This window comes from Pelodiscus sinensis, chromosome 3 (genome assembly GCF_049634645.1).
Source record: "Pelodiscus sinensis isolate JC-2024 chromosome 3, ASM4963464v1, whole genome shotgun sequence".
Lineage (NCBI taxonomy): Eukaryota > Metazoa > Chordata > Testudines > Trionychidae > Pelodiscus > Pelodiscus sinensis.
Window position 1 is genome coordinate 97,777,503 of NC_134713.1, and position 24,607 is coordinate 97,802,109.

General features: G+C 47.0%; 1 protein-coding gene across 2 annotated transcripts in view; it reads right to left on the reverse strand.

Annotated features, from left to right (window-relative positions):
- Nucleotides 1-23,002, reverse strand: part of IL20RA (interleukin 20 receptor subunit alpha) — a 51,696-nt gene extending 28,694 nt beyond the window's left edge. Inside the window, exon 1 of one of the 2 annotated variants that reach the window (XM_025178071.2) lies at nucleotides 22,364-23,002. In XM_025178071.2, the coding sequence (XP_025033856.1) occupies nucleotides 22,364-22,448 (85 nt within the window). In that variant the 5' untranslated portion in view covers nucleotides 22,449-23,002. The remainder of the gene's footprint in view (nucleotides 1-22,363) is intronic. The other variant, XM_006112725.4, reaches the window with a different exon arrangement.
- Nucleotides 23,003-24,607: the final 1,605 nt, after the last annotated feature.

Genomic DNA, 24,607 nt, shown 5'->3' on the forward strand with positions numbered 1-24,607 from the left:
ACCCTGGTACCTTCCCTTGCAACAAACCCCGTTGCCAGCTTTGTCCACATATTCATTCTGCTGATACCATTATTGGACCTAACCAAGTGAGTTATAAGATCAAGAACACATATTCCTGCGCATCCAGAAATATAATTTATGCTATCATGTGCCAAAAGTGTCTGTCTGCTATGTACATTGGACACACATCTCAGACACTTCGCCAAAGGATTAATGCCCACAAAACAGATATCAGACAAGATCACAAAGAGAAAACAGTTTCTTGCCATTTTAACCAGAAAGGACACTCTCTCAATGACTTAACCACCTGCATTCTGCTACAAAGACCTTTTACATCTGCACTTGAAAGGGAATCCTCTGAACTGTCATTCATGTTAAAATTCGACACTCTCCGAGAAGGAATAAACAAACACTCAAACTATCTTACCCATTACCAAGATAGCTTCCCCAATTATCACCTCTAATACCATTAGCTCACAAACATCCCACTCTCCCCACCTCTAATATCATCAATTCACAGACACTTACCTTCCTTCCTTTCCTCCCCCCCTCTGCATCCCCCTCCTGTTCTAAAATGTGATTTGTCCTTTTCATATGTGTTCATTTTTTGTAATTGTATCCTTTGGTATATATGGTTGTGACTATTTTCTTCCACTATTTGATCTGAGGAAGTGGGTCTGGCCCACGAAAGCTCATCATCTAATAAACCATCTTGTTAGTCTTTAAAGTGCTACATTATCCTACATTTTACCTAAAGTCCAGTTATTGCGGACGGCAGGTGCTGAGTCATCAACCTGCAACAGCCCAGGCCTCCTTCCTGCATCTCGTGGGCAGGCAGGTGGGTTCTGAATCGGGCTGCAGCTCTGGAGCAGAGGTTGCCTAACAGGGTGGGGAAGAGGGCGATGGAGAGGATCCAACTATGAGGAAGGAAGAGCAGGAAGGAGTGTGGGGGAAGGGAGGCAAGTGAGCAGGGGTAAGGACTTCAGGGAAAGAAGTGGGGCAGGACTGGGGCTTCAAGGGGAAGAAGCACAGCAGGGAGCCATTGCCATCAATTAGAAAGTTGGCAGCCCTAAGCTACATTCATGACTGCTTAGCTGGCTTTCTGCTGGCTTTTTCTTTGCTTTTCTGCCTCTCACACAGTTTATACAGGCCTGTACACAGGTGGGGTGCAAAAGCACACCCTTAATCCCCCAAGTAAGCTCCTACCAGGGGAAGATAGGAGCGGCACACTGCCCGAACCTCCCTCCCTCATGCTCTGGCAGGCTAGGGGAGGGCTGGGGCTGATTTCCCCGCTTACTTGGGGGACGATATGGGGGTGCATGCATACCCTTACAGGCCACATTTACCAAAAAAAGCATCCTCTACAGAAATTCCTGCATATGGTCCTGAGATAGATTTTAGCTTCAGGATTATTAGGCCACCACTTCCATAGAAACCCCCTTTTATTTTCTAGGGTTTTGCTTAGGCCTTGCCCAGCAGTGCACTATTTTGTGTGGTGGCTTCTAGTGTTTCCAATGATTTAATTGCTCCTTCCATTTAGCCTGCTTAGGACACGCACTTGCATGAAGCAGCTCTGTGAGCTGTTTGGTGGCTGCCATTAACACCTCCCAGTGTAATAAGGCCAATTAGGGATGCAGTGACTTGGACAAAATAATTAATCACTGGGGGTATGTCTACACTACAAAGTTAATTCGAACTAACGGACGTTAGTTCGAATTAACTTTGATAGGCGCTACACTAGCAAACCGCTAGTTCGAACATAATTTGAACTAGCGGAGCGCTTAATTTGAACTAGGTAAACCTCATTCCACGAGGACTAACGCCTTGTTCGAATTAACTAGTTCGAATTAAGGGCTGTGTAGCCACTTAATTTGAACTAGTGGGAGGCTAGTCCTTCCCAGGTTCCCCCTGGTGGCCACTCTGGGCACAACCAGGAAAACTCCTCTCCCCCAGCCCCGGGCCCTTAAAGGGGTAGCTCTGGCCAGACGGCACTTGCCGGAGCCAGCCCTGCCAGCAGTCTCTGCCCCGAGCCAGTGGCCCCACGATGAGCCAGGGAGCCAGTGCCAGCGAGCCGTCCCCTGCCCAGTCCCCCAGCAGCCAAGGGCCATCCAGGGGCCGTAGATGGCGCGCACCCTCCTGGTCTAGTGCGGAGGTCATGGACCTCACTGAGGTTTGGGGGCAGGTCCCCAACCTCCATGATCTCCGCACTAGGTGGAGGAAGGCGGCTGTCTATGGCCGCATAGCGGCTGCCATGGCCCGAAAGGGACACAGGCACGCCCAGGAGCAGGTGCGCCTGAAAGTAAAACAGCTGCGGCAGGCGTACTCCAGGGCCACCAGGGGCAGCGCCGCAGCAGGGGCTGCCACCTGCCCCTACTTCCCCGCCCTCGACCGACTCTTGGGGGGCAGGTCGGTCCATGCCAGCCCGGGAGGCAGCGAGCCGGGACCGGAGGGCCCTGACCCAGGCACATCGGAGGAGCCACCACAAGATGTTCCAGCACTGGAGTTGGCAGGGTCATCCAGGGAGACCGTACCGGGTAAGTAGTTCGAATTAAGTAGTTCGGGGGGGGAAGGGGGGAAGGCGGGGGTGAGACCAGAGACCGCGCACCTGGGCCATGCCTTCCACGGATCACGCAGACACCTGTGCATGTGCGAGCACATGCCATACCACCCTTGGGCAGGTGGCTCCAGCTGCGTGACACCCAGGGGCCGTGGCCGAATAGGCACATGCATGTGTGAAGAGACCTGACATGCTCCCAACCCCGGGGCGGGACCCAGCAGGATGCTGTCCCTTCACATGTCCCCTCTACACGGAGGCAGGGGACATCTCCCTCCCCCCCCCCCGCCACCCCGGCCACACTATACACAGCACAGGGACATGGGTGCGGTCTTGGGGCAGCTCCCAGTCCCGGGGTGAGCCAGACATCCTGACCATGGCCTCTGTACAAGCACAACGGCTCTGACAGTGCAGGGCATGGTCACCCTCACGTCGTGGGGGTGGGGGCGGGGGGGGGAAGAGGGGGCTGGGCATCATCTACTGTGTCCTCAGGGAGAACTGACCACTTCTCTTCTTTCTCTACAGCTGCACCAGCTGCTCGTGCCGGGCGCAGCATCTCGCCCAGGACATGCTACCGCACCCGCGGCCTGCTCCGGACCACCACCATGGAGCAGGAGTACTGGGACCAGCACCTGGGGTCTTTGCGAGCCCTGCACCGCACAGTGAAGGCCTGGATGCGGGCAGACCTGCAGCTCCGCCAGGAGGAGCTGGTTGAGGACCGAGCGCTGAACTCAAACCTGCAGGCCCTGCTGCAGAGCATGGTGCCCTGTGCCGGTCCTGCGCCTGCTGCCCCCCCAACTACTGTCCCTCCTCCCACTCCTGCCCCCCCCACCTTTTCCTCCTCAACCCCCACACCCTCTTCCTCAATGTCCACACCCCCCACCTCAACCTCCGCACCCTCCACCCCATCCCCCCAGGGACGCCGAGGCCCCCTCCGTCGCCGTGCTCGGAGGCGGTTGGCCCGGCGAGACCCCCACCCCAATTCCTGAGTTTCCCCTCCCCCTTCTTCCCCTTGCTTCCCCCTTCCAGCTCCCTCCTCCCAGTTTTCCCCCTCCCCTCTCCCACACTCTCTCCTGCCCTTCCCCCGTCTCCCCAGTTTTATTCCCCCCCCCCCAGTTTTGTTCAATAAAGAGAGTTTCTATTTTTGAACACACGTGTCCTTTATTTTGTACATCAGGAAGAGGGGCTAGGAAGGGGTAAGTGGAAGGAGTTGAGGGAGGAATGGGGTACGAGCCCCCGATGGGGAGGACTGGGGTGGCTCTGCGGGCTCCTCGGGGTGGAAGCTCTCTTGGAGCCCCCCGATTGACCCCCCTCCCTGGATGGCAGCCTGCGGCAAGTGCAGCCGGGCTGATGGGCGAGTGCTGTGATGTGCCGAGTGTGGGCATTCAGGGCACTCCAAGCCAGGACTGCTTTGCAAGCAGGGAACCTCCGAGAACTGTCTGTCCAGGGTGGGGGTCGGGTCCCTTTAAGCACAGCCCTCGGCTAGCCTGAGACAGCAGCTCCACGCTCTAAGTCCTAACCTGATGCCCTGCCGGCACTGCTTCCGGCCAGCCTTAACCTCGGTTCAGGGTCCACTCAATGTGGACATGCTAGTTCGAATTAGCAAAATGCTAATTTGAACTAGTTTTTAGGTCTAGATGCACTAGTTCAAATTATCTTAGTTCGAATTAACTAATTCGAATTAAGTTAGTTCGAATTAGTGCTGTAGTGTAGACATACCCTGGTAGATTTCTGAAGATCCTGAGGTGCCTTATGCTCATTTAAAGTTTCTCCCCACTGTGTGGGGCTCAACCCCAAAATGCCGAGAGTCTTTTTGCCTTTTAAGATCACAGTGGATCTCATCAGGCATGGTAATGTTGCAGGCCATGTCTGCACTATAAACTTACATGGGCAAAATTATGTCACTCAAGGTGAAAAATTCTGCCCTCCCCCTCCCCCCGTGCAACACCAGCTGGGAGAGACTCGCTGCTCTGTCCTCAGGAGGGAGCTGCTTGCTGTAGCTGAGGGAGAAGTGCCCCTTCCCCAGCCAGGGAGCTCCATGCGTGGAGCCCCTAGCTGGGCAGGGCTCATTAAGCAGCTGCATGGCTGTGCTACTCTACAGCTTAGAGCAGGGATTGGGAACCTTTTTGGGGTCATCGGCCACTGATACGCAGAAAAATCAGTTGGGGGCCACACAAGCGAGAAGCAAAAAAAACCCCCAAAACCTTCACTAAGATGGCCTCCGAATGAAGAGAAAGACATTTCCTGATGTGGCCCCGAATGAGAAAAATATCATTGTTGCACCCCTGTTGTGTGTATGCCCCAAAATTATGCGCAAAAAGGGGCCAAAGTGAGGTGTGTAATGAAAGCTTATGCTATGCTGATTCTATATACGCTACTCATATACTTGTATGATTTTATATGTAAAGTTATTAATATGGAATGATTATCCAGTGATTATTCAGCTCTCAAGTTTGCCAATAAACACCGAAGGAATGCGGCTGGGAACCTGCAGACCAGCAGGTACACCATGGCAGCTTGCCCAAGGGGATACAGAGAGGTCATTTGATCATGTGATCAGCTCCAGTTTGGAAGATACCATCACCCAGAAGAACAATGGATTTCCCTCTGCATGGGCAAGATTATAAACATATCCTGGAGATGCCTCCATCTTTGACTTCAATCTGCTCTTGACTTCAGAAACAGCCCTGCTAAGGGCAGAGGGCTGCGAAGGATCTGATGACCTGTCCTAACATAGGATGTACTGCAGAGACCTTTAAGCTAGTAGTTTATTACATTTCTGCTAAGAGCCTGCATCAAGAACATGGTGATTGATGTATACAATGGATTTTCTTTAACAATTCTACTATCAACCTTTTCTTTCTTGTTATTAATAAACCTTTAGATTTTAGATTCTAAAAGATTGGCCCAGCGTGCTCTTTTCGGTAAGATCTGAGGTATAAATTGACCGGGAACTGTGGCTGGTCCTTTGGGACTGAGAGAACCTGTTTGGAATTGGTGAGACTGGTTTCATAACCGCTGGCCTGTATAAGGTGGGTGCTGGTTGTGACACAATAAACGCTGGGGTGTCTAAGGGGATTTGCTTGTGAGGCTTCTTGCTGGCCAGAGTGGCAGCTGAAGTTCTCTGTGAGATGTGTTTGGTGCATTATATGGAGGACCCCAGTCTTGGGCTGTAAGTAGCCCTGGTTTTAAGCAATTTGCACTGATTTGACCCTCTCAGCGGTGCCCCTAGACCAGCCTGATATATTACAACTCCCCACATTTCGTATACACACCAGAGCCAAGGGGGTGCCCAGGCAAGTGGATTTTGTATGCACCAGCCCTGCTGGGGGTGGGGGGATTGGTACGCCAGTGCGGGCTACCCAATGTTGGAAGGGGGTAGCCCCAAGCCTCGGGAGCTGGGTCCAGGCAAGTCAGGGGCTGCATCCAGTCCCTGGGCCTTAGGTTCCCCACTCCTGACTTAGAGGAACCTTGCTACAAAAGATGTGTCCACAACCATGACACAAGCAGATTACTTCACTGCAGTGAAATGTATAAAGCTAAGGTAAACTCTCAGCAAAAGCAGAACCAGTGACTACAAACTAGAGGTGAAAATTGGGAAGCAATCTTACAAGAGAACAATGGTGCAACCTATGTAACAAAGGACAAATTGAAAGACAGAAGTACTTTTCATTTCAATGCTCAAAATATGGGGAAGCACAAACAAGGGAATTTCTCAAAGTACAAAGAGTCATAAAGAGATTTCTCATGAAAAGCTATACTGCAAAACTGTGCACGACTCTAGGAGGAAGACGGTAGACATGGCATCAGACTGTAAATCATGCAGATCATGAATGGATGCTGCTGACAGACAGACACCAGCAACCAAACTTCAAACATGGTGTTAAGACCTACCCTAGGAGGGTTGTAAACAAGTTTGACACATCCTAGCGGGTCAGCTAGCTTTCAAAAAGCATAGTTTGGAAACACCTGCATACTTGTCATGCTAATAGTCTCACTGAATTGCACTAAATGGAAGGAATCAGCTCTTGTTGCAGACACAGTGGATACCAACACTTATGGAAGTCAAGAGTCTGAATTTTACTTGTTCACTCCCTGAACCTTTTGAAGTTCATCCATCATTACATGAAAGTATTTACATTTTCCCAGCATATTTATACAGCAGACCTAAGTCATGTATATGTTTATTACACTAAAATATCTTTAAAAATACACTAAAGCTACATCTACACTGCAAGGTTTTTGCACAAAAACACACGTTTTTGCGCAGAAAACAGCTGAAGCGTCCACACCTCAAATGCACTTTTTCCTCAAGGAAATCAAGAGTAAAACGGCGGAACAGAGGGCTTTTTCTGCCATAGGTAAACCTCCTTTTATGAGGCATAACTCCCTTTTGCGCAAGAGTTCTTGTGCAAAAAGGCAAGTGTGGATGCTTTCTTGCGCAAGAAACCCCTATGGGAAAAAGCATGAGTGCTCTAATGGCCATTTTGCCATGAAGTGTGGACACTCTCTTGCACAAAAAGCACATTGCTTTTGTGATGTGCATTGAGGTGTGGACATGCTCTTGTGCAAGAAGTTTTTGCGCAAAAAATCTTGTGCAAAAGGCTTCTTGCTCAAGAAACATGTAGTGTAGACGAAGCCTAAGTGTCAAAGTGGGGTTTTCATTTCATGCTTTGCTTCCCTCCTCTGTGCAGTGTTGTTTCTGTGAAGCAAGGAGTACTCAAGACAGAGATCTTGCCTGCAATGGGTTAGGCAATCTAGTGAGCAAAACCCACAGAACTTGCAAGAGAAGGGATTTTCTTTAAAGAAAGTCACACTCCTGCTCCCCTTGAAGTCAACTGATTTAGAAGATGGAAAGATTAATGTACATGCTCAGGTAATGCTCTGGATTGGGACTCAGGAAATCCTGTTTCCACTCTTGTTCTTGGTCCTGTTCATATCTGTCATCTAAATTAATACAACAGTACCACAAAAAAGCCTATAGTAAGGTAATTTAAAATTATATGCCAAGATTTCTGATGAAGTTTATGATAATATGTAACGGCTTATAGACACATTTTAAGCTCAATTACACTGCAGAGAATCAGGACTAAATCCTTGGCTTTCAATGGGGTTGCCTGAATAACTGAGATCAGAAATTGGTTGTGTTCTCCATTTTGCCAGATTCAATAGATGCATAAAAACGTTCTATTTCATAGGAAATGCTTGAAATGACCATTATCACTTCCATTATAATGAAGCCTCTTTCTATATTTCTCCTATAATTTAAGAAATGTGGAGCCTCTACTACTATGCAGAGGAGACTGGGTGTACCTCTGTATTTGCACAGCATCTAGCACAGTGGTGGGCAATAATTTTGGGTGGGAGGTCTACTACATTTGGTAAATGGTCAAAGGCCACACTTCTGTTAATGAAGGAGGTGCGGGGTCTGCAATAGAGGTTGGTTGCAGAAACTCAAGGTAGGGGATTGAGGTGCAGGAGGGGTTTTTGGATCTGGGAGGGAGTTTGGGTGGAGGAGGGGGTTGTGGCCTGGGGCAGGAGATTGGGATATAGGAGGGGGTGCAGGATCTGGGAGGTGGTCTAGGTGCTGGAGTGGATCCTGACTTGAGGGAGGAGTGTGGTGCCAGGTGCAGGCTTTAGCCAGGAGGCGCTCGTCGTAGATGACTCCCAGCTAGCAGCTCAGCAGGACTCTGGGTCAGGCTCCCTACCCGTCATGCCCCCACATGCCACTCAAAACAGCTGGCTGCCAGAGCCTCTTGGGGAGGGAGGCTTTGTGTGATGCATGCGCCTGTAAGCATGGCCTAGGTAGCTCTCACTGGCTGGCTTCTGGCCAATGGGAACTGAGAGATTGCGCTGGGGGCAGGGACAGTGTGTGGAGACCTCTCCCACTTGGGGTACATGGTGCACACACACACATTGGCTCTCGCTGCTGGCTGCTATGAGAAGCTTGCCAGGCAGGGAGTCTACCGAGGGTGCTGTTGGGGCCACAGGATGTTGCTGGACTAGAGGATTGTGGTGGGCCAGATCTGAAGGTTTGGTGGGCCGGATCTGCCTACAGGCCATATTTTGCCCACCTCTGATCTAATGCAACAGTCCCTGATCCTGACTGTGAGCACACGATAATATACTAATATAAATATTACGGATGTGAAAGTGTAACCATGTACATGGTTACCTGATGAGTCTAGGCTCTTTGGCTAGCCTTCACGATTACATGCAGGCTCCCCTCTCCCCGTGCATAACGACTGAAAATTTCGGGAGTTACATGGTTACTTAATTAAATGCTTTTTAACATCCCTAATAAATATGTCTTAACAACATGTTACTTTTTATGACTCTAAGGCAGAACTGTCTTAGAAAGAAAGAACAAATACAGAATAATAATTTAACTATACTTAAAGACAGTCAAGCCTCTGAGTAAACTAACGAAGAATTATTTAAAATTGAGAGACTAAACCTGAAACTCTCTTAGGTGAGCAGTCCTTACTCAAACAAACCCACTGACGTCAATGAGACTACTTCCACGAGCAACGATTTGCAAAGCAGGAATATAATTTGAAGTCATCTTTTTTTACATCACAGTTTGGATGGTCTAGAAAGCCGGTTAGCTTTAATTACAGGTCACCACCATTTCTGCACAGTGCTAGAATCTTTTTACAATTGGAAAGAAAAATTATGTGGTTATGTTTAGAACAGGGATCAGGTAAAATGTCACTTGTTCAACTGATCAGATCCTTGTGCTGAGTTAAAGTCATGCCATTTTATATTAGCGAAAAATAGCAATGGTTCAATGCCTTTTATTTCTGTGAGTGCTGCAAAACAAAGACAGCTTGCTACAAGAGCATATGGAATTCTATCTGAGCACATGCCTCATCAAGAGGATTGATAGCTAAATTCCAGTGACAGATTATTTATTATTGCTAATGTGAGAGCCAGGAGAAAACTAGCTTGGCTGAGGTTGAAGAGCTGGCATTTAGAAGACATTTGTTTCCATGTGAGCAAAGAAAATTTGACCTGGATATCATTCTTCTTAACTAAAGTGCTGCTGCAGCACCATTGCGATAGCGCTGTACGTGAAGACAAGCACTGAGAGAGAAAGGAGGTGAAAGAGGCAGCAACAGCAGTAGTCATCAGGGAGAGCCACAGTCAGGGTGGGGGAATGAGCGATTAAAAGGGCCTGGAGCTTGAGGAATTCTTTAGAAAAGCAACATGAATTCCAGGGACAGCAGATGAAAGGAAGGAGGTGCGTGGGGATGGGGAAAAAAGACTGGCAGAAATCCTGCCTGGGAGATGGGTGTGACCATGTGAGAGAGGAGTATAGTGCAGGAATGAAGGATTGGCTTGGGCTGACACTGACAATCGCCAGAGGGGAGGAGGAAAGAGGACTGAAGTGAAGATAGGGATAGTTGAGAGACAGATAGCAGCGGGAGGAGGCACTGAAGCAATAGCAGGAAAAGGCAATAGAGTTGGTGTAAAAGGAGACAGGAGATGTTGGGCATGAGAAAGAGAGAGAGAGAGAGAGAGAGAGAGAGAGAGAGAGAGAGAGAGAAGGGAAAGGTGTGAGGGGGCATATGCAGTGCCCCAGGACAGAACATCACTATCTGTTACCAAAAAGCCAGATTCAGCCATGAAAAATAAAATTTTTGTATGAGGTTGTCTGAACTCCCAATAATATTTTTCAAAATACTTAAGGCTGGAACCAAGGTGTGTGGAATGTTCTGGAACAGTTCCTAAATTATACAGGTGGGGCATCAGAATGAGCCTCTCTTTTCACATATCCTTTGCTGAGGTTGTTTATGGATAGGGAAGTTAAATTGCAGTTACCTAACTAATCATATAGTCAATACAATTTTTAAGCCGGGTCCCCCAACACCAGCTTCTGTTTCCCCCCGTGCCCTGCTGCTTTTGCTTATTGGGTAGTTGACTACTCACTAATATCTCTAGTTATGATGCTCATGCTACGGAGTGCTATCATCCATTAAGTAACAATAGTTCAATTAAAATTGATAATTTTGTATTTATTGCCTGAAGGGTGTTTCTGATTTTACTGTCTGACTTATTAACAAACCTTTGTCTGGACTAGGAATGTAAGCAAGTAGTTGAGTTGAGTAATCAACTACTCCCTCCCTCCCCCCCTCACTGCCTCTGTATCAGAGGTAGCGGGGGGGGGGGGGGACAGGAGCCAGTGCTGGGGGGGAGCCAGCTTAAAAGTCGGTTTCCCCCAGCACCATCTCCGCAGTGCCATTGCTGCCTCTATCAGAGGCGGGAGAGGGAGGAGGTAAGGCTGCCACGAAGCAGCACCTGTTCACAGTGGCACAGGCTGGCTGTGGGCAGAGGCTGCTCCAGCAGCAACCCCTGTTTGCAGCAGCCTGGACCCAGCATGAACTGGGACTGCTCAGTCCCGGCTCATGCGGCTCAGAGAGCTACCCCCACTGCAGCCCTGCAGAGCACCTCCTCTTATCAACTAATTGTGTAGTTGATACAAATTGTGTCGACTACACGATTAGCCAATTACCCGCTCCTTAACATCCTTAGTCCAGACTAGAGTTTTTGCTCCTGTGAATTTAAGAGTTAATTGATCAAGTTAAACTCCTATGCCTGAATCTCTACTATTTCCTAGACCTAGGATGAAGCTTCCAGATGGTGGTTAAGTCCAGGCCTCCCATTTTCCAGGGCTCATTGCTCCTTCAAGGTGTTAGCTCAATACTTCTCACTATCTTAGAGTCCCAAAATGAGACAAAAGTGGCCCCAAAGCCTTATTAACACTTCAGGTCAGTCTGATATGGCAGCTTCAAAGACAGCAAAGCAATCTCTTTGAACATCTATCTCCTGCCTATATCCAGACTTGCAAATGACAGGAGACTACACTGGAGACAGCAACTCTGTCCCTCTGATCCAGCAGAGGAGAGCACTCCCAATTCAGTGTCTTTAGGGAACATATCTGAGCTAAACATCCATCAATTCCCCCAAATCCAGCAGCCAAATAGCAGGCAGAGCAAGAGGAACCCTTGCCCTACATAATTTCAAATCCAAATAATTAAGATGTTGGGACTACCTTCCTGCTTACCCCAGAAAAGCATTATAGTGTATTCTCACAGGGTGAGTGCAACAACTCTGCTATGATGTGATCTCTTCTATGGATTTGGGGGCCAGCAGAGAGTATCCCCATAGACCTGAAAGCATCATCCTTCATTTAATATAATCCTTCAGGTGCTTTTCACTGTTTGGTGTGTACAGACAACTTCTTTCTCTTCCTAGTGCCTAACATTTCAGCTCCCAAACTCATGGAGCATGTGACACAATCACCTCTGGCAAACCTGGCCCCATCACTCCCAAATCCATGGCCCCTCAGATGCTTCAAGTTTTTCCGATGTGTCTGAACTAGCCCTGTTCTGCAAAGAGGAGAAAGGGAGTTGTGTGAGAACAATCTGGGGCTGCCACATAAGCCTCAAGGAAAGAAGTACTGGAGTCTTAGGTTGAGCAACTGCTCTCTGATAACACACAGGAAAACATTCATTTCATTCTGCTGCAGGGAAAAGTCCAGCATAATCTCAGACACTGTGTGCAATTTTAGATGCAGACCACTAACCACCCGCTTATTTACAGTGGAAGCATTTTTATTAAAAGTGCTTTACTTCTGGAAAAGCTACCCATCATGATTTCATACACCTGCTGCTGTTTTATCCCACTAAGATAAACTTGAGAGACTGATGTTGAACATGGAATCATAAATAAGGAAGGAGCTAGCCTAACCATCTGCCTCTGTCACATATAGATATAGAGTAATGAATGCCAACACACCTTTAATAAAATTAATATATACAGCAGAACCACAGAGACAATGTTTTGGACTGAGCCGGGACGGTCTGAGGGCAGCGTACACATATTCAATGGCCTTCCAGACAGAACTCTAACTACTTACTGATCATAGCAAGTATAAAGGATAAGATTCTTCGATGATGAAACCTGAAATACCGACAAGTCCCATCTACAAAGCTATCCAAGGTTGAATGAAATTTGACCTGTTGGAGAGCTTCATCCCTCCTGCCACCTTTTTAAATTTAAACCTCCGTGACATGAGCCTCCGACTTCCTAGTGTGTAGCTACTTTTAAATGTTTCTGAGCTACATCCTGTACTCTATCAGTTCAAACATTACACACTACAAAAACAGGATATTGCAGCACTTTGAGAAAAAAAAGCTAGCGAAAGACAAGTTAAGAAGAGTTAAGTCTTGTGCAAACCACAGGTAAGAACACTTACTACCGCCACAGCATCTAAAAGTTCTGGCAATCCCCTGAGAATCTAACAGAAAAAATTATCTCTTTTCATTTAAACACCCCAATATCCATTCCCTGATGTCTGTGTTTTTACGGTATGCTCCAGTTCAAATGCAGAAATTGCTATGAACAGATTCAAGGTTCTATACACCCAGTAAAGAAACATTCTCCCAGTGTGATCTCTCTTAAGCCACTCCTATGTCTAGTTTGGGAACAGAGGTGGAAGCCAGAGAGGGCAAAGAGGGCTTTATGCCATCTCTGTGCAGACTTGTCTCAGGGCTTGCCTGTAGCTACTGGTCACAATAACCTCAGGAGCTATGGATGGCAGAGAATAATAGGAGTCCAGTGTGCTCTGGCCATGACCTCAATGCTAAGGACTGGGAGGATGGTTAGGATAGAACTATTCTACCAGCTGAGAACTCCTTTGTGCAGGCCAGGCAGACTGGGTGAGCCTCTTTACTAAGTGTGGGGCAACTTAGGCTAATTAGTGGGCTGCACGAGTGTCCCTCCTTCATCTCAGTGGGCCGCAAGATTGTCATAAGCGAAAGGGTCTCCCGGGATAAGGTAGTTCTGCTAATTGCTCTTGCATACCTAGAATTTGCAGGGTGCGCCGACTGAACCATAGTGGTGTTTTGATTAGATGGAGAAGGAGTTCCTGGCTTTCACAGTGTTGTGTGCAATAGGGAGGTCAACATGTGGATGACTACACAATTAAGCAATAAGCCTGGGCTTAATCTTGTTGGTTAATCTTGCCAACTACACGCACTCCCTCTCCGCTTGCTGCCTCTGTATGAGAGGCAGCTAGGGGGCAGGGAATCGGGAGCTGGTGCCCATGAGGAGCTGGCTTGGATAGAGAGACAGCAGCATGGAAGGTGAGGGGGGCAGGCTGGTGCCGGCTTTCAAGCAGGCTCCCTGTGTGTACTGGCTCTGCAGACCTGCCTCCCTGCCCCCTGCTGCCTCCTATAGCTCGGACCCCCGCAGAAAGGGCTGCTGCCACAGACCAACCTCTGTCCATGGGGAGTTCAGACCCTCTGTGGACAGGGTCTACTGCCACCCCATGCTGCTTCCTCTGTGTCAGAGGCAGCAGTGTGGGGCAGCAGGCATCCGGTCTGCATAGGTTTGGACCAGCTTCCGCCTGCCACCCCATGCTGCTGCCTCTGATACAGCATGGGATGACAGGGGGCTCCCCAGGAGTGGAACTGGAGTGCACTGGCTGCCAGCCCTGTCTCTGGAGACTATAGAATAGTCATGTAACCACTAAGATTTCATGCAGTTACACGACTATTCAATTTCACAATAACTAACATCCCTAATGTCAAATCAGCACGCACCTCACCTCAGCTGCCCTTGCTTTAAGTGTGTATCACTTTTTTAATATCCATAGGAGAAAACCTACATGGAGAAAAACCAGCAGAATCTGGCGTGGGCTATGGCAAACAAATGTCTTGGGGACCACACACAGAACCCCAAGGGGCTACATGTAGCCCTCGGGCTGCAGGTTGCCCACCACTGCCCTCTCCATTGCTGGAGCAGCCAGTTCAACACAGAATCTAACCTATTCTAAACAAGAGTCTTTAAACAAAGACCTATTTAAATCTAGAGATGTGTACACTAATGAGTAAAACCCAGATACAAATCTGAGTGTCTTCAATATGGTCTGGAGTTTTGTTTCAGATTCCCATATTTACTTAGGACAGGCATTTTTCTCTCTCTCTCAATCATTGGCCATGTATTACTGGAAGAAGTTCCCCAAAAGTATCAAAATCCCCAACAACATAGTTTGTAAGTCTTCAATAGGCTCTTGCAGAAGAACAATAAAAATGAAGTTCCACACACGTCATAGCCATAAAACTGAACATAACTGAAAAACATTCACAAAAGAAATACTATTTGAGGAGTACCACATGATCTTGCTTGTCTTGGAATTAAGAAAAGCAATCACACAGGAGAACAATATACCAGGCAGAGTAAAGATAGCAATTGGGATTGAATGTTGACACATGAAATTGCAATACTTAATACTTAACATCCCTAATTTGTAACATTTAATTAGCTAATCAAACAGTTGATGGAATTTTCACTGACTACAATAGGGGGGAGGGATGCTCACTACCCCCACTGAGGCTCTTCAGTATAAATATAGTAAGAGTTTGGGGTGCAGGCAGCCCAGCTCCTACTATATTTAAACTGCAGAGCCGCAGCGGGGGTAGCTCCAGGGAGTTGCGCAAATCTGGGACTGAGCAGCAAAAGTAGCTGAGCACAGAAGGAATAGAAACATAAAATACCATTAGGGGTTGGAATAAAACAGACAGCTGGATTTGTATTAGGGATGTAAGTGACTACCCGAGTAGTTGACTACCCGATAAGCCTAGGCTTATCACTACTTGACTACTCACTTCCCCCCACTTGTTGTCTCTCTATCAGAGGCAGCAAGGGGAAGGGAGCCGGTTTAAAAGCTGGTTCTCCACAGCACTGTCTCCAAGGCAGGGGAGAGGGAGGCAGGCACAGGTGCAGCGGGGGACCTCTTTACCTCTGCTTTTTAAATGTAGTAATAGCTGCTTGGCCGATTCCCCATTGTGCCTCTACTTCCTCTGCCCCCCCCCACCCCCACCCCACGGAGACGGTGCTGGGGGGAAACCAGCTTTTAAGATGGCTCCCCCCAGCACCGGCTCCTGCTCCCCCCTTCCTGCCTCTGTATCAGAGGCAACAAGGGAAGGGGAAGCGAGTAGTGACTCAAATACCCGATGCACCTAGGTTTATCAAGTAGTTGACTATGCGATTAGTCACCTACATCGCTAATGAAAATCCAGCTGTCTGTTTTATTCCAACCCTCAATGCTATTTTATGTTTCTATGCCTTCTATGCTCAGCTATTTCTATGCCTTCTATGCTCAGCTACTTCTCTTTAAAATTAACAGAGTAGTTTGTGTGTTCGGTTCTGGAAATCAGAGTCCAAAGCATCAATCACACCATGATCTGAAACAGTTTCCTACAATAAATATATAGAGTGGAAGGCAGAGCCATGTCTAATACTTACCACACTGAAAATCAATCTTCTGGCATTGGATTTAGCAGGTACAGGAAGAACCTGCTAAATCAAAGACTGAGGGCGCACACTGGTTGATGCGTGGTAGAAATGTAGCCGTGTTAGTCTGGTGTAGCTGAAACAAAATACAGGTCTATGTAGCACTTTAAAGACTAACAAGATGGTTTATTAGATGATGAGCTTTCGTGGGCCAGACCCACTTCCTCAGATCACGGCACTCAATTTGCAAGGAGTAAGGGAAGTTGACAGGAGTGTTTGCTCTCATCAATCTCCTGCTGTGGAGATTAGGGATGTTAAATTGTGGTTAACTGACTTTCCATTGACTATTCCATTAGTTGATAGGTACCTCCATATTCCTCCTTTGAAATGTACAAGCACAGGTTTTTTTGAAAAAGGTTTTTTTTTTGCAAAACAGCTGCGTCTAGACTGCATTTCTGGCGAAAAAACCTCTTCCGTAAAAACGGTTGGAAGAAAATATGCAAATGAAGTGTGAGAATATGCTAATCATCGCTTCATTTCATTTCCTCTTTTGGGAGAGGAAAGCAGTCTAGATGAACCCTGACATTATATTAGGTTAGCTAATAAATATGAGGGATGTGAATGTGTAGCCATTTACGCGATTAACCAATGAGACTGGACTCATTGGTTAATCCTAACAGTTACACACAGCAGTGCGGGGGATGGCCAGGCAGGAGCACCAGCTTCCACCTGTTCCTCCATATGTATACATGTAACCGCTGAAATTTGCAGCAGGTAAATGTTTACAAAATTAAATGCATTTTAACATCCCTAATATTCTGATCCTTTATCTTCTTGCTCTTTTCTATTTCCCAAACAACAGCTTGTTATTACAAAGGGCTACTTTGTTTATTTCAATGCTCTAGTGAGTGTAAAAAGAAATCATATCCTCACGTTTATTTAATAGGATGGCTAGGGTTGCATCTTGGCACTCAAGGACTTTGTTGCTATCCAGATACACTTTCCATGATTTGAAAAGTAAGCAAAGCAGCAGATTAACCACAAAGAAAATAAAATTGGGTTTGGCAGCTCACATATCTTTCTGAGCTTTAATTACAAACAAAACACCAGAAGGAATTTTGAGAAGGCACTTTTCAAGGTCTCATCCTCAAGCCAAAATTATAGTGCTATTTACACACTAATAAATATAACACAGCACTTGCTCTTTGAAAATACAACTGTTCTAATTTTTGCTTCCTCTAACAAAGAGATTATGGGTGGGGGGTTTTCTAGAACAGGAGGGAAAAGAAGTTAGTAGCGAGGACTTACAGAGCTGTTCAGGAAGAGCTGAGTGTTCTGACACAGTCAAGAAAAATTTACTAAAGTCTTTTGACTTTTTTTCTGATTCAACAGTGAAATCAGTGAGTGGGAGGAAATGTTCTAAATTCATCGCTCTTTCCAGAGGACAGATTTTTAACACAAGACTGAAGATTGATTTACAATATCTCTTCCCACCTTCTGCTAAAAAGCCCTCATTAATACACCTTTAAGATGTACTGTACATGGGATTTCTCTCCTTAACACACAAATGGTCAGATCGTGGCCAGAATATTACATAATGAGACTTTAGAACGCCTAACATTTCAGAGACATTTAAATACTACAGCACAATCCACTACTATATGAACCATGCACTAAAACAAACCAACCAACCAACCAACCAACCAACAAAACCTAATATTTGGGGGAGGGGAGTTATCAGTGAATGTGAATGTTAAAATCCAGATTAAGATTGAATGTGCCTGCCCCACTGTTGTACAAAAGATTGCCAAACAACAGAAAATCCAAAATAGGGGATTATAGGACAGCTCTTGAACAATGCCAGAATTGAGTGCGTGTAACTTAGTTGTTTTTTCAAGTACCTTTATGCCTTTTACAACAATCCTGGCCTGTTCCAGTTCCAGAGTAGGCCTTCAGGACAATTCAAGTAGCTTTAGGTATGTATTATGCCTATTAGTCCAGATCTGGCAGCTGAGGCTCTCTATAGCAAGAAACATGCTCTGGCCACAACGCCTATGCAGTGGGCTAGTCTACACTAACTTCTGCTGTCGAACTAATCAACGTCACTTCAGCTACCCAAATTGCATAGCTGGAGTTGACGTACTTACTGTGGTATCTTGTGCACAGTAAGGTCAGAGGGGGTTACTCTCATGTTGACGCCTTTTTCGTCCTGGTGGAGTACCGGCGTCAACAGAAGAGCACTTGGAGATTGGATTATCGCATCTAAGGAGACACAATAAATTAATGGCGGATCCTAGGCATAGTGGAGACAACCCCTGAGAGTTAGAAGGAGGGTTCATCTAGCTCTGCACCATATGGGGATTCCGTTACAGAAGTATAATGTTGAGAGAAGCCAATTAAAATAGCTTTTCAGTTGTCTTGTGCTGCAAGAGCACAGAAGACAGAGTATGGAGCTACGCCCCACAACAAAATACACAACTCCTCTGTTATGCCTTCATGTGATTGACTAAACATGGGATATTTGAGGGAATGCAGAAAGTAAATAAGAGTAAGACTTTGGGACAACAAGTTCTCAGCCAGTGGCTGTTCTCATGTCCTGTACTGCTGATGAGGGAAACAGGAGACATTCTTCACAACTCACAAAACTCTTTCCACTTTTTAAAAAAAACCTTACTCAATAAAAACAAACAATAAAAAGAAAAAAAATCTATCAACCAAAAAGCAATTCTATGCCCTCTTTATAAAAGAACTGTTCCAGGATATTTGGCCTAGTTTTGACCAGGAGCAATATTTCTGGTGTGAATTCACAACCCGCCAGAAAACTAGGGATTTTTGATTGATTCAGATTGACAGCATCACTCCCCTAATCTCATGAATAACTGGAAATTAGCCCTGCTGCCATAACCCCCTCAAAACAACCCCTGGTAATTAAGGCCACAATTAAGAAGAGACAAATCAAACCAGGGCTCTCTGTTTATCTCTAGAAGATAAATAGAGCCTATGCATTTAAATTGGTGAGGACCCTGCATTTCATTTACTGAAATGTCAGGATTAATGGATTAAAGTTGATGAAGTACAGACAATTAATTGTCTAAAAGAAAATGAACTATGTCGAAGACAGTGAACACACTGTGAATTCCTATTAACAGAGAATTTCAAAACTATAGATGGCAGGACAGAATAGATTGTGAAAACAGATAAACACTCGCTAAAAAAAGCCAATTTAAAAAACAACGAAGTCTAGTAGCACCTTAAAGTTACAGACTAATTCAGCTACCCCTCTAAAACTATCACTACAGGTATTCAAAAGCATCCAAGATAAACACACTACTAACAGAAGTTTGGCAATGGATTGGCATGGGAGTAGACGCAAGCCTTTATGGGTTTAGGCATATCCTCAAAGGATAACTTCCTTAGGCATAACTTCCAAGGAAATCAGTGAGAATTAGTTGTCTAAATACCTTGGAGCATCTGTAGGAGCATTGAGGAGACTGATAAGAATTAACTGAAGCAAGAAGAACTAGGTTTCCAATGTTCCCTCTAATTTTGTCCACCTATGTGCGGAATAAAATATGTTGTGTGCACCAAGGCAAGTGCAGATGTGCACCACCATTAGAAACACATGCTGCTGGCTCTGGATGCTGTACTAAACATCTGGCCAGCACCTAAATCTCTCCTGGGTAACCGCCCAAGTGCTCAGTTTACAGGGATCACTGGTCACTTCCTATTCTAGCATCTAGAATTCACAAAAATACTTTATCTTGGAAGTGCAAAAAGACTGATGTAACATTAGCCCAATTTTCCTCTCACTGCATTTACCTCACTGATTTCACTGGAATTACTTCTGATGTATACCAGGGTGAGACAAGAATCAGGCTCTCTTAGACCCTGAGCACGATGCAGTGTTAGGGCCCGATCCTGCTTCCCTTACACAGGCCCCTCTGACCTCAGGCTGAATAAGGACTGGGCATACACTACAGGCTATGGCATAAGGGAACGTCTGCACAGTACTTCACAGCTGGGATTCCCATTGTGGCCAGACACTCACATTAGTCCTGCTTGAGCTAGGACACTAAAAATAGTATGGACATTGCTACGCTGATGGCAGCTCAGACTGGTTGCCCAAGTCCAAATCCACCTGACCCTTCTGGGTTTGCTATGTTGAGGGAGTATCTGAGCGAGACTGGCATAGATTAGCCAGGGGTTTACTGTTTGTTTTCTATAACAACTCAATAGTGATTTGTAGTTGAGAGGTGAGTCAAGAACCAGGAAAGGTTTCAGGAAGAAGAGATTGGGAATAGTTTTTATTTAAACAAACCAGGCAACTAATTCAATACGTAGCTACCACTGACCTGACCAGTTTGGCTACGTCTACACTGGCCCCTTTTCCGGAAGGGGCATGTAAATTTCACTAGTCGTCGTAGGGAAATCCACGGGGGATTTAAATATCCCCCGCGGCATTTAAATAAAAATGTCCGCCGCTTTTTTTCCGGCTTTTAAAAAAGCCGGAAAAGAGCGTCTACACTGGCCCCGATCCTCCGCAAAAAGTGCCAAAGTAGGAATAAGACCCTCCGGAAAAGGGCACTTTTTCCGGAGGATCGGGGCCAGTGTAGACGCTCTTTTCCGGCTTTTTTAAAAGCCGGAAAAAAAGCGGCGGACATTTTTATTTAAATGCCGCGGGGGATATTTAAATCCCCCGCGGATTTCCCTACGACGACTAGTGAAATTTACATGCCCCTTCCGGAAAAGGGGCCAGTGTAGACGTAGCCTTTGTGTTTATGTTCTCTCCCTTCCCTCCATATCTCTCTTGCACATTCAGTCTGAATGCTCTCTGGGGCTGTCTTCCTCTGTCATTGGTAAGTACCTGACTACTTTGGGCACCATCCAATCTAAATTATATTTCAAAAGAGTTCTATGAACTTAATTTTGACTCAAAAAGTGTATGTTTACTAAACATACATTTTATCAAACCTGAAACAAGTAAACTGTAAAAGTCCAATGAAAACAGTTGTTTTAAAATGCTACTATCCCCTGTAGCATATGAAATTAGGTTGGAGAACCTGACAGTGAGAAAAGAGACAAGTATCTTATTGTCTTATACAAAAGGTATGATAAAGGTAAACAAAGAGCTCAAAGAAATGATCTGGGGATGTTATCTTATATAAATATTTACACTTAGCCTCTATGCCAAAGGAAACATGGACGCAAATCAGACATCATGAATGGTATAACACATAAACCTGTAGGAGAACACATTAACCTCCCTGGATGTTCAGTAATGGATTTGAAAGTAGTCATCCTTCTACAAAAGAATTTCAAAACCTAATGACAAAGAGAGACAGCCAAATAGGAATTCATTTGCAAATTCAATACAACCAATTTAGGATTTAATAAAGATCTTAACTGGTTACATTACAAAGGCAATGTCCCCTCTTTTGATATTCACATCTCCACACCAAATGCTCTGACTACTTTCATCCCGATTTGATTAGCCTCACTAACACAATACCCCTACCTCTGTAATTTCCACTCCAATTCATCTGATAAAATGGGTTTTACCTAGTAAAGTTTATGCCTTAATAAATCTGTTTGTCTCTAAGGTGCCACAGGACTTCTTGTTTAATTTTTAGTCTATGGTGTTATGAGTATCACTAATAAGGAAATTGGTTTACATAAGATTTTAAAATTGTCAGTGTCACTTTATCTGTTGATTTAGTGGCACTTTCAATTTTTTGTAAAACTAAAAAAGTAAATTATGCTTTATGCCAAATACTATTTTTAGGTAATAAAGGCTTAAATGAGTTATCTATCTGCACTTTTATTACCTGCACACCCCCCCCCTTCGTTATTGTCAGACAAGGTCTGAAATAAAAGCCTGGATATGAACTTCACAAAGGAAGGTCACATAGGTATAATTGGCAGCACCAAACCACCATTCCATACTCTCAGGCTCCCGGGTTGAATCCCCAGCATTACCCAGAGTTCGGGATGTTGAGATTTAGTGATCCAATGATGCACATTACAGCAAATAAGCTACATCTTGCAAATGCAGGCCCAGAGGCTGAGGCTGAATCCAAATGGACAGACCTTGTCTGCTGCTGCACAGATCCAGCTGCAGAATTGGGACCACCAGGACTACTCCTCAGAACACCTCTGCGAGTAAGTTAACTTTTGGGAGCTGTCCCGTTTGGCTCAAGTCCTTCCTGCGAGCGAAGTTGCTCAACCCGAAAGCATTTCCAGGATCAAGCGCTGGGAACTGGAGAGTTGCGCTGGCCGCACTTCTAATTAATATAATAATCGGGACTGTCTCGCGGGCTCACTAATTACGTGGACTTTGGAGAGCCACTCCAGCCGCAGCGCGCCTGGCAGCCACTGGACCCCACGCGACAAAACATAAAAAGCCGGTTCTAGGGCAGCTGGTCCCCACCCCTGGAGAGAGGGAGCCGGGCACAGCGAGTTGCCCCAGCCTGCGCGCCCCGGGATCCGGCCAGAGCGGCCGCAGCCTACCTGGCGCCCCTGGGGAAGGCAGGAGCAGCTGCAGCATGAGAAGCCAGGGTGCTCCCGCCCGCCTCCAGGACCGGGGGACGCACATGGGGCGGGAGGGAAGGTCTCACATCTCCGCAGGGGGGCTCTGTCCGCAGCCAGGACTCCCGGGCGGTCCCTCCGCGGCTCCCCGGCAAGAGCTGGGTCCGTCCCGCCCCGCTGCTGCGAGAGAGAAGCCGGAGTAAACACCCGGCCGCGGGGGCGGGGCCGCGGCAGCTAGTGCTCCGGCGAGGCAGCCTCCTGCGCGCTTCAGTCTTGCCCCAGCCACGGCCCAGAGCCTGACACCCCCCTCCGGCCGCGGCAGAGGCCAGCAGAAGGAAACCTGCGGCCGCTGGGGGCGGGGCGCTACAGGCGGGAGAGGCGGCGAAGGGCGCTGGAATTTGGACCTGCACGAGGTGGGGCTGCAGCGAGTGAGGAAGTTGCCACGCTGCGGCTGTCTCCTAAAGACCGTGCAAGTCGGGACCCCAACGCGCTGTTGAGGACATGGCGTCAGCTCCCTGGCGGGCTGCCTGTCAGAGGGTAGCGCGCGGTGAGCGGGGTTGCTCTTGAATAAGCCCAAGAAAAGGTGACCTGTGGAACTACCCGCCCAGCCCTGCTTGGAAGGAACAATGGGAGGGTTGCAAAATCAAGCCCTGGAAAGTTCGGCGGTCGAGGAAGGAAGGTTGCCTGTGTATGTGTAATCGCAATTAGGACTAGGGTTGAGCTGGAGGCTCCTGGAGCCAACGTCTGGGTGCGCAGTGGAGCTGAGAGAGGCTCCCTGTTTGGTGTGATCCTGGAAACGGCTGGCGTTGTGGGCCCTGCAGCATGTGGGGGGAGGTGGGAGGCAGAGCATCGCTGCATGCTCACCCCACCACAGTTGCTAGCTCTGCAGCTCAGGATATGCGTTGACTGCAGGCTTCTTTCGAAAGGGAGCATCCACACCTCAAAACCGATCGAAAAAGGGATCCGCTTTTTCGAAAGAGAGCGTCCAGACCGCATGGAGGCTCTCTCAAAAGAAAGCCCTGATTGGTATTCACAGAATGGCCACCAGAGCACCTGTGCTTGTTCTGATTGCCTCTTTCGAAAAACGTTCCTGTTTTGCATCCGCACATGCCTTTTTTCAAAAGAGCTCTTTCAAAAAAGGCGTTCTTCCTTCTAATTTGAGGTTTACCAGTGTCGATTTAATTTCAAAAGAACTTGATTGCAGTGTGGACGCAGGTGAAGTTTTTTGAAAAAAGGGCATTTAAAAAAAAAACCCAATGTAGTCTAGACATACCCTGGGAGTTGCAGATGCCTGTGGGCAAGGGCAGCACATGGTTTTGTACATACTTGCTGAGAGTGAGGTGAAGTGAGAGCAAAGAATGTTGGTTCTAATCTAGGCTCTGGAGTAGGGATGTAAAAATATAGAAAAACATTAACTGTGTAACTGATCAACATTTTAGGGGGTGTAGTGGTAGGGAGGGAAAAGTCACCACCCCCTCTGTGGGTTCTGCCTTCCCTCCCAGAATCTTGGCTGCCAGTCTTGCCATCACAGTCAACCCTGCTGCCCCCATCTCCCAGATGCTGGTGGAGTCTCGGCTGCTGGCCCTCCTGCTGTGGGGTCCTGGCCACCAGCCCCACTGCTGCAGCTGTCTCTGCTGCTGTAGACTCCTGGGTGCTGGCGGGGTCTTGCTTTTGGTCACTGGTGGGCTCCCAAAGGGTGAGTTTAATCACTAACTGGTAATTATTAGTTTACTGGTTAAATGATTAAACTCTGAACATCCTTACTCTGGAGGGAAGTGTACTTGTGTGGGCACAGACTCTTCTGCCAATTCCCTCCAAATCCATAACCTTTCTCTTCCCCATCCCTCGCTATTCATTCCAAACACGTTTTCCTCACCTAGCCAGTTGCTAAACTCCATTGCTGAGATTTTGCATCACAGTCCCAGTCTCCTTGTTTGGCAAATCCTAGTTTAATCCTTTGGATTTTCCACCCCCACTTTCAGGCCCAGTCATACTGAAGTTTCCGACTGCCCCTGTCTCCTCCAATCTACCTCTTTCCCCAAACTGAACATCCAGTTGCTCCCATATCCACATTCCCCGGGGGCTCTCAATCTCAATCTTTCTCCTCCATTTTCTGTTTAATTGGATTTTCCAACTGCTGGCTCTTTCTTCTTATCTACTTGCCAGTTCCAGACTCCCACCCCAATGCCTAGTCTGTTTCCCTCTTCCCCCACCTCCAGTCCCTTG